This window comes from Heterodontus francisci, chromosome 3 (genome assembly GCF_036365525.1).
Source record: "Heterodontus francisci isolate sHetFra1 chromosome 3, sHetFra1.hap1, whole genome shotgun sequence".
NCBI classification, from domain to species: domain Eukaryota; kingdom Metazoa; phylum Chordata; class Chondrichthyes; order Heterodontiformes; family Heterodontidae; genus Heterodontus; species Heterodontus francisci.
Genome location: NC_090373.1, coordinates 175,981,532 through 175,995,456, shown reverse-complemented (window position 1 = coordinate 175,995,456; position 13,925 = coordinate 175,981,532). Strand labels below are relative to the sequence as shown.

At 44.1% G+C, this 13,925-nt stretch overlaps 1 protein-coding gene across 4 annotated transcripts in view; it reads right to left on the bottom strand.

Moving 5' to 3' along the window:
• si:dkey-16j16.4 (uncharacterized) overlaps window positions 1–12,060 on the bottom strand; it is a 154,094-nt gene extending 142,034 nt beyond the window's left edge. For 2 of the 4 annotated variants that reach the window (XM_068027762.1, XM_068027769.1), the window contains exon 1: window positions 11,427–12,058. In XM_068027762.1, the coding sequence (XP_067883863.1) occupies window positions 11,427–11,495 (69 nt within the window). In that variant the 5' untranslated portion in view covers window positions 11,496–12,058. Of the gene's footprint in view, window positions 1–11,426 lie in introns of all 4 variants that reach the window. The other 2 variants (XM_068027772.1, XM_068027771.1) reach the window with 2 other exon arrangements.
• Between the last annotated feature and the right edge of the window lie 1,865 nt (window positions 12,061–13,925).

Sequence of the window (13,925 nt, the reverse complement as noted above, 5' to 3'; positions counted from 1 at the left end):
TCTAGGTTGTGGAGGTCATAGTGTTGGGAGTTGCTGAGTCTGGGATCTTGCTGGCACAGAATCTGCCTTCACAACAGTCACTGCATTTCAAAAATTCACTGTGAAGCAGTTTGAAACATTTCAACAACCCTAATATTTTTCTACTGACCGAGCCCAGCAGTTTATTCCAAACATTGCATCGATCTTCAAGTAGAGAAGGTCGTTGATGTACAGTTTAAATTTACTGTCCACTAATTTTAACTCGGCTTACAAGTATTATCCTGGATTTACCTGGTCACTGTATAAACACCATTTAGCGTATTATACTTTAATAAGCTCCTATTTTAAACATGTAATGCCTCGACTTTAAGTTGTACATTGTAAGGTAAGCGAACAGGTTATAACCAAATACGTGTAATATTATCTATCGCGAGTCAGCACATCTCAAAAATCTTAAAGCACTTCACAAACAATGAGTTGCTTTGAAGACACTGACCCACTGTTGTGTAGGCAAATGCAGCAGCTAGTTTGCAAACAGCAATGTCACATGAACAACCAGGCTGTTTTTTTTTTTAAAACCGATGTTGGTTGAATGATGGATTTTGACTCGACCGTTGCAATTAAAAATAAACTTGGTCATGCCTAGAGACGATGGTTGCCAAGCCTCTGCAATTGCCCTGGAGTCTCCAGGCATTGAAAAAAAAAAATCATCTCCCAGCCACTACTGCAAGAAATTTGGGAGAAAATAAAATCATAGGGCTATTTAAAAAGAAAATTGTTTCCCATTTTCTTTGAACACTTTTGTTTATTTGTTCTAAAAATATTGGAGGCAGGAAAATGAAATGGCTGTTTGAGGAGGGGAGATAGTTGGAGGCAGGAGGTCATGTGATAAAACCTCCAGGAATATATCTAATGAGTTGGAAACTTTATCTGAAGTCATCAACCTCTCAGACTGGCTCCAGGCATCTCTCCCATAATACCAATTCATGAGATACAGCACTGTAGACCAAACTCTACATATCCAATGGTAGCAGAGACTCATTGTGGATGGCTCCTTAGAGCGGAGAGAGTTAAAGAAAGACAGATTTGCATTTATATAGCGCCTTTCAAAAACACCAGACCTTTCAAAGCCCTTTACAGCCAACGAAGCAATTTTGACGTGTGGCCACTGTCCCAATGTAGGAAGCGCAGCGGTCAATTTTCACACAGCAAGCTCCGACAAACAGCAGTGCGACAATGACCAGATAATCTGTTTTTGTGACATTGATCGATTGACAATTATTGCCAATATCGGGGATAACTCCCCTCCTCCTCTTCAAAATTGTGCCATGGGATCTTTTACATCCACCTGTGGGCAGACAGGACCTCGGTTTAACATTTCATCTGAAAGACGGCACTTTCAGCAGTAAAGCACTCCCTCAGTACTGCACTGCAGTCTCCGTCTAGATTTTTGTTCTCAAGTCCTGGAGTGGGACTTGAACCCACAACTTTCTGACTTAAGGTAATATTTAATAGACGTGTTCAAAATTATGGAGGGGTTTTGATAGAGTAAATAGGGAGAAACATTTTCCCACTGGAAAGAGAGTTGGTAACCAGAGGATACTGATTTAAGATAAGCAGAGGGTGAGGTGAAGAATTCTTTAAAAAAAAGTGAGTTATGATGATCCAGAATGCAGTGCCTGAAAGGGCATGGCAGCAAATTCAATAATAACATAAAAAGGAATTGGATAAATACTTGAAAAGTTTGTTAAAAGCACAGCTATGGGGAAAAGGAGTGGGTTTAATTGCATAGCTGTTTCAAAGCACCAGCACAGGCACTCCTTCTATGCTATAGGATGCTGCAAGTCACCATTGGATGGAGACCTCCTCCTCCTCCTCTCATAAGCTAATTGCAGTCAACCGGCTTAGAGAAACAGCTTGTTCGCACACAGCACAAAACAGTGTGGCACAAACATGCTTAATATCGGATTCCTCCCCCAACCCCTCCTCAGGTACACCTGCTGTAGGAGGTCTCATCATAAGAAGGTAGATAGGGAAAAACATTTCTTCTTGTGGGGGAGTCCAGAACATGGGAGCACAGTCTTAAAATTAGAGCTTGGCTATTCTAGAGGGAAATCAGGAAATATGTTTGGCAGGTATGGTCACAATTGCTGCAAGACTTCCTTATGAGGGATTGATGAGGGAAGGGCTGTAGATGTCATATACATGGACTTCAGTAAGGCGTTTGATAAGGTTCCCCATGGCAGGCTGATGGAGAAAGTGAAGGCGCATGGGGTCCAAGGTGTACTAGCTAGATGGATAAAGAACTGGCTGGGCAACAGGAGACAGAAAGTAGCAGTGGAAGGGAGCTTCTCAAAATGGAGACGTGTGACCAGTGGTGTTCCACAGGGATCCGTGCTGGGACCACTGTTGTTTGTGATATACATAAATGATTTGGAGGAAAGTATAGGTGGTCTGATTAGCAAGTTTGCAGACGACACTAAGATTGGTGGAGTAGCAGATAGTGAAGGGGACTGTCAGAGAATACAGCAGAATATAGATAGATTGGAGAGTTGGGCAGAGAAATGGCAGATGGAGTTCAATCAGGGTAAATGCGAGGTGATGCATTTTGGAAGATCCAATTCAAGAGTGAACTATACAGTAAATGGAAAAGTCCTGGGGAAAATTGATGTACAGAGAGATTTGGGTGTTCAGGTCCATTGTTCCCTGAAGGTGGCAACGCAGGTCAATAGAGTGGTCAAGAAGGCATACGGCATGCTTTCCTTCATCGGACGGGGTATTGAGTACAAGAGTTGGCAGGTCATGTTACAGTTGTATAGGACTTTGGTTCGGCCACATTTGGAATACTGCGTGCAGTTCTGGTCGCCACATTACCAAAAGGATGTAGAAGCTTTGGAGAGGGTGCAGAGGAGGTTCACCAGAATGTTGCCTGGTATGGAGGGCGCTAGCTATGAAGAGAGGTTGAGTAGATTAGGATTATTTTCATTAGAAAGGCTGAGGTTGAGGGGGGACCTGATTGAGGTGTACAAAAGCATGAGAGGTATAGACAGGGTGGATAGCAAGAAGCTTTTTCCCCCAGAGTGGGGGATTCAAATACTAGGGGTCACGAGTTCAAAGTGAGAGGGGAAAAGTTTAGGGGGGATATGCGTGGAAAGTTCTTTACACAGAGGGTGGTGGGTGCCTGGAACGCGTTGCCAGCGGAGGTGGTAGATGCGAACATGATAGCGTCTTTTAAGATGTATCTAGACAGATACATGAATGGGCAGGAAGCAAAGAGATACAGGCCCTTAGAAAATAGGCGACATGTTTAGGTAGAGGATCTGGATCGGCGCAGGCTTGGAGGGCCGAAGGGCCTGTTCCTGTGCTGTAATTTTCTTTGTTCTACTCTTATACTCCAATCCCCTTGCAATAAAGGGCAACGTACTATTTGCCTTCCTAATTGCTTGCTGTACTTGCATGTTAACTTTCTACAACTTGCGTACAAGGACACCCAAATCCTCTAAACACCAACATCTACTAGTCTCCACCTTTTTTTTAAAAAAAAAAATCTACTTTCAGCTGTGCCTCAATTGGTAGCAATCTTGCTTCTGAGTCAGAAGGTTTGTTGGTTCAAGCCCCACTCCAGGACTTGAGACTAAAATCTAGGCTGATGCTCCAGTGTAATACTGAGGGAGTGTTGCACTGTCAGAGGTGCTGTCTTTCAGATGAGATGTTAAACGAACACCCCATATACACTCTCAATTGAGTGCTAAAGATCCCATGACATGACTCTGCATGAGTGTTATCCCTGATGTCCCAGCCAAGATTTGTCCTTCTGTCAACATCAAAAACAGATTATCTGGTCACTATCATTACTGCTTGCTGTCCACAAATTAACTGTGTTTCCTACACTACAACAGTGACTACACTGTCAAGTGCTTTGGGATGTCTTGAGGTTGTGAAAGGTGTTCTCTAAATGCAAGCTTTTTTTTTCTCTATTCTTCCTACCAAAGTGGATAATTTCACATTGTCCTATATTATATTCCATCTGCCACCTTCTTGTCCACTATCCCTTTGAAACCAGTGTCCTCCCCACAGCTACTTTCCCACCAGCAAACTTGGATAAATTGCACTTCATATTCTCATGTAAAAAAAAAATCTTCTTAAATTCTTTATTTAATGTACACAAAAGATAGAAAAGGGAGACATAAAGAGGCACTCACATAAACCTCGAAGGAGCCCTCTTGGTCACCTTGTTTTGAGCCTGATTGGCTGCTGCTTTTTTAAAATTCATCCTCGGGTTGTGGGCATCGCCTGCAACGCCGGTATTTATTGCTCATCCCGAGAAGGGAGTGACTTGCTCAGCCACTTCGGATGGCAGTTATCAGTCACAATGTTGCGGAACTGGAGTCACGTATAAAACAGACGGGCTAAGGACAGCAGGTTTCCTTCCCGAAAGGACATTCGTGAAAAGTTGGCTTTTGCAACAAACTAAACTTCATGGTCCCTTTTACTGGTACCAGCCTTTTATGTTATTTCCAGATCTTTCAAACAGAATTAAATTCTCAAACGGCCATGGTCGGGTTGAACACGTTTTCACTGCAGTACGAGTCTAGACCTCTGAATTACTAGTCCCACAACATAACCACGACCAGTGTGTCCTCGTTTGGACCAAATGAGGAAAGGTCATGAGGATTATTAGCAGTTTCACAAAGCAATCTCGTAAACACATCCATATTTAATTCTGCTTTGCGATAGGAAACAACCGCTGCTCCATAGCTCCTGTCAATCGCCGGCATTTTGCTCAGCAAAAACTTCTTTATACTCATCTAATCTCAGGTCATGTGAAGTCCGAGCAACTCCCGGCATGAGCAGGAGGCTAGCGGCCTATTCGCATTGTGTCCTTTATTTCCAACTTAATCTTGCTGTGTGTGTGGCTGGAAACGGGTGAGAAGCAAAAGGGCGTCATGGAGGTGGACATATCCCAGAATTCGTTGCGGGGTTGAAAGTCCTCTATTCCAACCAGAGGCTCTGTACATTTAATAGGGGGCGTTCACAACCGCTAGGAATGCTGGGAGAATTCGCATCCATAAACAAGTCTTAAGCAAGTCTTGTTTTCTCTATTTTCAAATGGGAGAAAACGCACATAAATCCCATACGCACCTGTGGAAGGTAGACAGACACACCGACAAACACTCAGGGGAAAGAACAACAAAGAAACAGACAAAAAGAGGGACCAAGAGGATTAAAAGAACAAAGAATGCCTAATGCCATCCAATCGTAACAAAAGCAAAACATTGCGAATTCTGGAAACCTGAAATAAAACACAAAATGGTGAAAGCACTCAGCGGCAGCGGGAGCGTCAGACAGCAGCTATGGAGAGAGAAACAGTGTTAAAGTTGCATAACCTGAAACCCATTCTAACAAAAGGTCAACCACCAGAAAAGGTTACTCTCCCCACTGAGGCTGCCTGGTCTGCTGAGTGTTTCCAGCATTTTCTGTTTTTATGCCATCCAGCTATCCTCTCATAGCCTATGTAACAGACACAGTGAGTATCCCTTTAATCTGTATATTCCGTCCTGCCTGAAGATGCTGACTCCTTGTCACAATATAGTTCCAGGCAGGCAAGGTCACCCTCAGAGACCTCAACCATTGAAGGGGCTATTATTCAATGTGGGCTTTGACAATGAGTAGGCACTCCGATAATAAAAGGTGGGGAGTAGTTCAAACCAACAAACCAATCCTGTCCTGCTCAACATCTGTGTGTGCATGGCAGCAAAACGTCACCGAGTAACAATCAGGAGGGTGTAGGAACCAGGACAATTTTCCCTTCCTTAATCCAGCGGCATTCTGACCAGGTTATCAGAATCATACAGCGCAGAAAGAGGCCTTTTAGCCCATCATGCCTGTCTTGGCTCGTTGAAAAGTGCTATTCAATTAACCCCACTCCCAAGCACTTTCCCCATTAACAATGCAATATTTTCCTTTCTAAGTATATATCCAAGTGTAACACCATTACTGCTGCCCTGGCCAAAATCAGCTCAGATCAGGGAGATCCTTTACTAACCTGAGTCATCTGATTACATAATTAAACGTACCTTTCACTGTCCTCACACATTTTGTTTTCAGGCCTTTGAGAGCCACAGGGGTAAGATAATATTTATCAGTATGATAGTAATGGCCTGTGTCTTTAATGTAGTTTCCCAGTTACTGCCATGATATTCACAGCATGTTAACAAGGCCCATTCTTACTGACAAGACACTAATCTGCTTGCAGTTGATCTAACAGTCAAGCTTTGTCATCTCAACATCCTCCCAAGCCCAGCCAGTGCAAATATTATACTTCACACTCCCTTAAGCAATTCCAAGCTATTCTGTTACTGTAAATAGGCACAATTGTGTGAAGTCAATTAAGCTGCATTTACATTCTGTATGTGTAGTACCTCACTCCCCTTTTCACTGCTATGAGGATGGAGGGATCACAATATGGAGATCTCTTCCGATTCACTTGATATCATCCTTTGTGGAGACGGCAGTCAGTTGTGGGGTGGGGGGTTGTTGGTGGTGGTGCGCACTGGGGAAAGAGGTCAAAGCCACACCTAGGTGTAATACCAGCTCTGTGTTTCCAGTATATGGGAAAATAACAACTTGCATTTATATAGTTCCTTTAAACATTGAAAAATATCCCAAGGCACTTCACAGGAGCATCATCAAAAAAAATTTGACACTGAGCCACTAAAGGAAATATTAGGATGGATGATGGTAGATTTTAAAGGAACATCTTAAAAAGGAGGAAAGAGAGGCAGAGGTGTAGAAATTGCCCTTAAAAGGTCATTTAGGAGCAGAATCCTATTGACTGTACAGTTTGATGTACAGGGTTGTACATCAGTTGTACCGACAGTTTTGGAGTGAAGAATGGAGTGAAACAGGGTTGTGTCCAAGCCCCCACTCTATTTGGCATCGTCTTCTCGATGCTCCTTGCTCCTTACATTTGCCCACTACCATGTCAGACGACAAGCTCTATAATCTATCGAGGCTTAAAAGCGAAGACAAAACATACATCACGTCCTGATCAGAGAACTCCTCTATGCTGATGATACTGCGCTAGTCGCTCACAGGGAAACTCAGCACAAAGATTCATGGACTGTCTCTCCCATGCCTGTAACATGTTCTCCATGATTACAAGTGTCAAGAAAACCATGGTCATGGGACAAGGTGTTGCACCTCTGCCCTGATCACACTAAATAACACCCACTGGAACGGATTAGCAAATTCTGCTACATTGGGTCTATGGTGACAGACAATTCATCCCTCGATGCAGAGCTCGATACATGCAAAGGGAAAGCAGCTACCACCTTTGGCTGACTCGCAAAACACGTATGGGATAACGCCAAGCTGATGGATTATAATCCATGTTCTCAGTACCTTGCTGTATGGCTGTGAAACATGGGTGATTACCGCCAAAAACAACAACTCACAGCGTCACTAGGCAGCTTCATGTGCAGCACTTGTGGCAGAACCTGCCTCTCAAGGACTGACCTTCACAGTCATCAATGAAGGTGCACCAAGAGAAGACACCCACCTGAATAGATTGTTTGCTGCATGTCCATCATCTTTTATGAATGGAAGGATGCCAACCAACTTCTGGAAGATGATTTTCTTTCATTCCACTACATCCTCCAATTTCAAAGTTATTGATTCCCTTCAATGCTCTAGCATCAGGCCTAATCCCAAGTGTTATTGGAAAATACTCTGTTCCCTAGCATCTGTTTCTGCCACCTCAGCTCCTTAGCATCCTGGGTTCACTTGGCCTCTGGCCTTCCCTCCCTCAATGGAAGGACCAGACAGCCTAGTTGAGGCTGGGAACACAGCTTGTGCAGAAGATGATTTTTTTGTTTCAAAATTTATCTTCTTGCCTCTTCTCTCTGCGTAGCAAAATGAGTTACTAGACTAAACAGCTATTGACTCCAGCTACACTGCCATCTGGAGCAGAGGCTGATCAATCACCTGCAGGACTGTGAAAAATACCGGTTATTGTGCTGGAGGAACAGATATTTGTTAATTTATTTAATTGCTCTTTGAGCAAACTGGATGCTGTGTTTCCCTATATCACAACAGTCACTACACTTCAAAAGTATTTCATTGGCTGTAAAGTGCTTTGGGATATCCTGAGGTTGTGAAAAGGCACTATACAAATGCAAGTCATTGTTTCGAAAAATAGATGAAATATCCACATCCCTTGATGGAAGCAGAGAGGATTCATGTGACATGAGAAATGGGCACTTGGGTGATGGACAAAAGAACTTGTATTTATATAGCACCTTTAACCTAGTAAAAACACCCCAAGGCACTTTATAGGAACGTTAGCAAACAATGTTTGACACTGCGCCACACATTAGAGCAGATAACCAAAAACTTAGACAAAGAAAGAAGGTTTTAAAAAAGCATGTTAAAAGAGGAAAGAGAGGTAGATTGGTGGACAGGTTTAGGAGGGAATTCCATAGCTTAGGCTTGAAAGTACAGCCACCAAAATGTGGAACGATTAAAATCAGGGGTGTGCAAGAGGCCAGAATTGAAGAAACAGAGATCTCGGAGGGCCGTAGGACTGGTGGAGGCTACAGGGATAGGGAGGGGTGAGGCCATGCAGGGATCTGAAAACAAGGATGAGAATTTTAAAATTGAGGTGTTGCATAACTGGTAGTCAATGTAGGCTATTAAGCATAGGGGCGATGGGTGGAAGAGTGCCAGAGAGCAGCCAGCGCCCATGAATTTGTGCCCCAGTCAGCGCCTTCACAGACGAGGGGAGGAATCTGCATGGGAGGAGGGGCGATTGTAAATTTGCCAGGCCGATGGAATCACCAATTTGTTGATACAAGTGTGCCCGTCACTTTAAATCTGATGAAACTTAACAGAATTCCTTCATGCTGCAAATATGCTGGTGGGCCACTCTTGTCAGAACAAGGCATTTGTTGCTGTTACTGCTCCAACATATAGAAAGCAGACAATCAGCTAGGTAAGCTGTGAAATAGTGTCCAAATCAACCAGTAACAATCGAGTCATGTCACATTGTATTGACTAGAGCACCATTACCCTCCAAAGGCTCAGTCCATCAACTGATCTTTGAAGGCTTTATCAAATTTGCTGAGGGTTGTTTATGATTCAGCATATTATTTATCCAGATTAACATTAATTGTAGAGATACAAAATGCACTACAGCAACTTGCCAAGACTCCTTCGACAGCACCTCCCAAACCTGTGATCTCTACCACTGAGAAGGGCAACAGGACACACCATCCTGACTTGCAAATATATCGATGGGTCATAATCCTGAAACTCCCTTCCGAACAGCACTGTAGGTGTACCTACACCACATGGACTGCAGTGGTTCAAGAAGTCAGCTCACCACCACCTCCTCAAGGGCAATCAGGGATGGGCAATAAGTGCTGGCCTAGCCTGCGACACCCACATACCATGAATGTATAAAAAAAAATATAGTGAAATCTTGTCTTTATTCTGGGAATTGGTGCAAGTCAGAATTGCAATTCCTCACACAGTCTATTTCAAGACACATTTTGTCATGGAAGGAAATGGTAGTAATGGCTGGGGAGTATGGTGATTGAAATTCCTCTTTTAAAATGTTTGGGAAAAAAAAAAGGGAATTGCCATTTTTCCCCTCACATAAGTAGCCCATTCAGAAAGTGCACCTCGTGTCAGGTTGCCAACTCTAGTTGGACCTAACCCAGGTGGTTTTGTTACATGGCCTTCCACCTCCATCTATCCCACCCCCACACTCCCACCATTGGTTGCCTGATACATCCAACCTCGTGGAACACCACCTTCGCACACCAATTGGAAAGCGAGCAAACTCATTAGCTGATATCAAAGGGATCATCCAATCGCCAATATTTTAAAAACAAAACTGTTCAAAAGAAAATGAAAAAACACACAATTTTGTTGAATGCTCCTATGAATTTTCTTCTAGGTTACTCACAGCAGTGTCCTGGAGTTTAATCTTGAATTCTTGGAGACTTGGCAACCCTATACATTTGGAATGGTTCAAATTCACATGATTATATCAGTGTCCGTTAACTTCACCATATCTGAATTCCCTCTCGAAAAATGGCATTTCGATGGCTTGCAGTCTATATCTGTCATCCAATGACCGATGGTGAGCAAGGTAAGTTAACCTTCGGTTTTGTGCCCCTTCACAAAAATGTTTCAGTACAGAAGAATAATGCACAGCCCAGAAACAAGCTATTCGGCCCAACGGGACCATGCTAGTCACATGAGCCTCCTCCCACCCTACTTCATCTAACTCCATCAACATATCCATCTCGTTCTTTCTCTCATATGTTTATCTAGCTTCCCTTTAAATGCTTCTATGCTATTCAGCTCAATTACTCCATGTGGTAGCAAGTAACCACCTGCGAAACTCAAACACACCTTTTTGTTGCCAGTATGTCCTCATTATTTACAATGCTCGAGGGGTCAGTTATCAGACAGGTCAGCCTGGGCCACAGCTTTGGTAAACAGACTTTGTGCCCTGCTCCTGCTCTCAGCCCCCTGGATGCTGAATCCAACCCAGCATCAGAAAGAACAGGAGCAGTGCAGATTGGCTCACCTGCCAGTCCTTTCCTAGACCTTCACTCCATGTCACCTGGCAGAGGTGGAAAATTGCTTCAGAGAATCACCGGGGGAGGGGGGAGAAGGAATGCAGGGGACAGATGAGGAATGGGTAACTGGGTCGACTCCAATCAACCACTCTACACACAGTGAATAGGTACAGGTTGAGCAAATGCCACTCCCCCTCTCCCCTTGCTCACCCCAATTTGTTCAGCAGCTTCCAAAGAGGTCTAACACCTTCCTTGCACGTTAAGCAGCCTGTACCTCGCCAGTGAACCTCAGCTCACTCCAGGCCCTCCTTTATATGTTCAAAAAGGGGATACAGCAGCCCCACATAACTCAGCCAGGACTGCTATGGCGCTGAAGGAATCACCACCAGCACCGAGAAATCAATACTTGAGATACAGAGCAGCGAATGAAGAGCGTGAGGCACGGGCGGGGTAAACACGGCTAGAAGCAGCCCTTTTACACGAAATATTAGGCAATGTGGCATCAAATTAGGTGAACACAAACATACACAACTGAATTGGGTAATGTGCATACATGTGTGTATCTATAGATACACATCATGCTAATTCAACAACTTTAACTGGAGATCAATTAAGAAATACGTTTAATTTTTTCAATACATTTCTTGAAAAAAATGTATCGCTGGTTTAATTGATAAATAATAATCATCTGGCGATCAGCCAACATAATCGAATAATTAACTAACTTTTAATAGTGTGCTCCGATGAAAAATAATATCATGAAACTGACTTTTTCACGTGTCACATGGCCCATTCATAAACTGGCAAGGTTATTCACACGCTAAGCAATGAGTTGGGAACAGAAACCCGACTTACCTTAACTTGAAAGGGCTGGATCTCATTCAGCGACTGCGCCCTGAGCTTTTTGGTTAGGACCTTCAGCATTGTGTAAAAAAAAAACACTAACTACAGTTGTTTGTAAAACTTGAAACATGAAAATAAAACAAGAATTGGAGGCAAGTGTATTCTATCAGGCAGTTAAGACAGGATAGAGGGGATCCCGAGAGATGCCAGTAGCTGCAAGAAACTTGTTGACTCGGCAGGCGCCACCAATACCAAGCCAGCCTTCTTCTGAAGCGCCTCCTTTGCTCCCAATCGCAAATTTGAGTCCGATCTGTTGTCTATTAAACGAAGCGTGGGGGGGGGCGGTGTTATAGCGACCCGCAGCTTAACGATAACCAGGATCCGCTGCTCAGAGATCCCAGGACCTGCACACACTCTCCTCGCATAAGCTGTTGGAGCTTTTAATTATGATTGAATGGGGGAGGGTCGATGAGGAAGCGGTCTTTGCATAGAAAGCGTGGACCCTGCTGATGTTAGGACGTTGCCATCGTGTCTCTACTCAGCCATTAACCTCCCCCCGCCCCCCAGCACTGACCTGAAACTTAACGAATAAAACGGAGAGCGACCACCCCCCCTTACTAGCCGCGACTGGCCGACGAAAAGAAAAAAAAACATAAGGAGAGAGAAGGAGGAAAAGACTGGCATCACTCCGAGGGGCGGAGTTAAAACTGAAATAAGCTCTCTCTCTCTCGCTCCTTCCCTGAGATCTTGTACTTTCGACACCCCCTGTTGGTAACACATTAGATATCTCGGGCTGTGTACAAGTTGAAGGTGTCAATTGTAAGTGAGGTTTGTATTTGAAGTTCCAATAATCACAGCAATATTCCAATTTGTATTTATTATGCTGTCACTGATGGAGTAATTCTTGTGAAGTATATGTCGACAGATATTTTTAGACAAATATATGTGTCTGTGTATATACACAGATTCAATAGTATCTTCCAAAAGGGATTTCGGGATGTACTTTAAAAGGAAAAAAATTGCAAGGCTATTGCAATATAAAGAGTGGGGGCAGTGGGACTAATTTTTCAAAGGCACAATGGGCTGAATGGACTCCTACATAAATCTATTTCTGTACGCACACGCATATACATATTCAGAACCGATTAGGCAGCTCAAAATTGGGCATTCATGAGGCCCTGTGGGCCATCAGCAGCAGCAGGATTGTATTCAACCACGATCTGTAACCTAATGGCCCAGCATATCCCACTCTATCATTACCATCAAGCCAGGGAACTTATAGAAGAGTATGTCAGGAGCATAATATACCTAAAAGTGAGGTGCTGACCTGGTGAAGATAAAGAGCTGAACTCAAGAGGTGACTGCCCTTGACATCGAGGCAGCATTTGACCAAGTATGGCATCAAGGAGCCCTAGTAAAACTGGAGTCAATGGGAATCAGGGGGAAAACTCTCTGCTGGTTGGAGTCATACCTAATGCAAAGGAGGATGGTTGTGGTTGTTGGAGGTCAATCATCTGAGCTCCAGGACATCACTGCAGGAGTTCCTCAGGGTAGTGTCCAGGGCCCAACCAGGGCTGCTTCATCAATGACCTTCCTTCAATCATAAGGTCAGAAGTGGGGATGTTCGTTGATGATTGCACAATGTTCAGCACCATTCGCGACTCCTCAGATGCAGAAGCAGTCCGTGTAGAAATGCAGAAGACCTGGACAATATCCAGGCTTGGGCTGATAAGTGGCAAGTAACATTCACACCACACAAGTGCCAGGCAATGACCATCTCCAACAAGAGAGAATCTAACCATCTCCCCTTGGCAATCAATGGCATTACCATCGCTGAATCCACCACTATCAACATCCCAGGGGCTACCATTGACCAGAAACTGTACTGGAGCAGCCATATAAATACCATGGCTACAAGAGCATGTCAGAGGCTAGGAATCCTGTGGCGAGTAATTCACCTCCTGACTCCCCAAAGCCTGTCCACCATCTACAAGGCACAAGTCAGGAGTGTGATGGAATACTCTCCACTTGCCTGGATGGGTGCAGCTTTAACAACACTAAAGAAGCTTGACACCGTCCAGGACAAAGCAACACACTTGATTGGCACTCCATCCACAAACATTTACTCCCTCCACCACTGATGCACAGTGGCAGCAGTGTGTACCATCTACAAGATGCACTGCAGCAATGCACCAAGACTCCTTAGACAGCACCTTCCAAACCCGCAACCTCTACCAATTAGAAAGGCAAGGGCAGCAAATGCATGGGAACACCACCAGCTGCAAGTTCCCCTTCAAGGTCACAGAGCATCCTGACTTGGAACTATATCGCCGTTCCTTCATTGTCGCTGGGTCAAAATCCTGGACCTCCCTTCCAAACAGCACTGTGGGTATACCTACCTCACATTGACTGCAGCAGTTCAAGAAGGCAGCTCACCACCACCTTCTCAAGGGCAATTAGGGATGGGCAATAAATGCTGGCTTGGCCAGTGATGCCCACATCCCATGAATG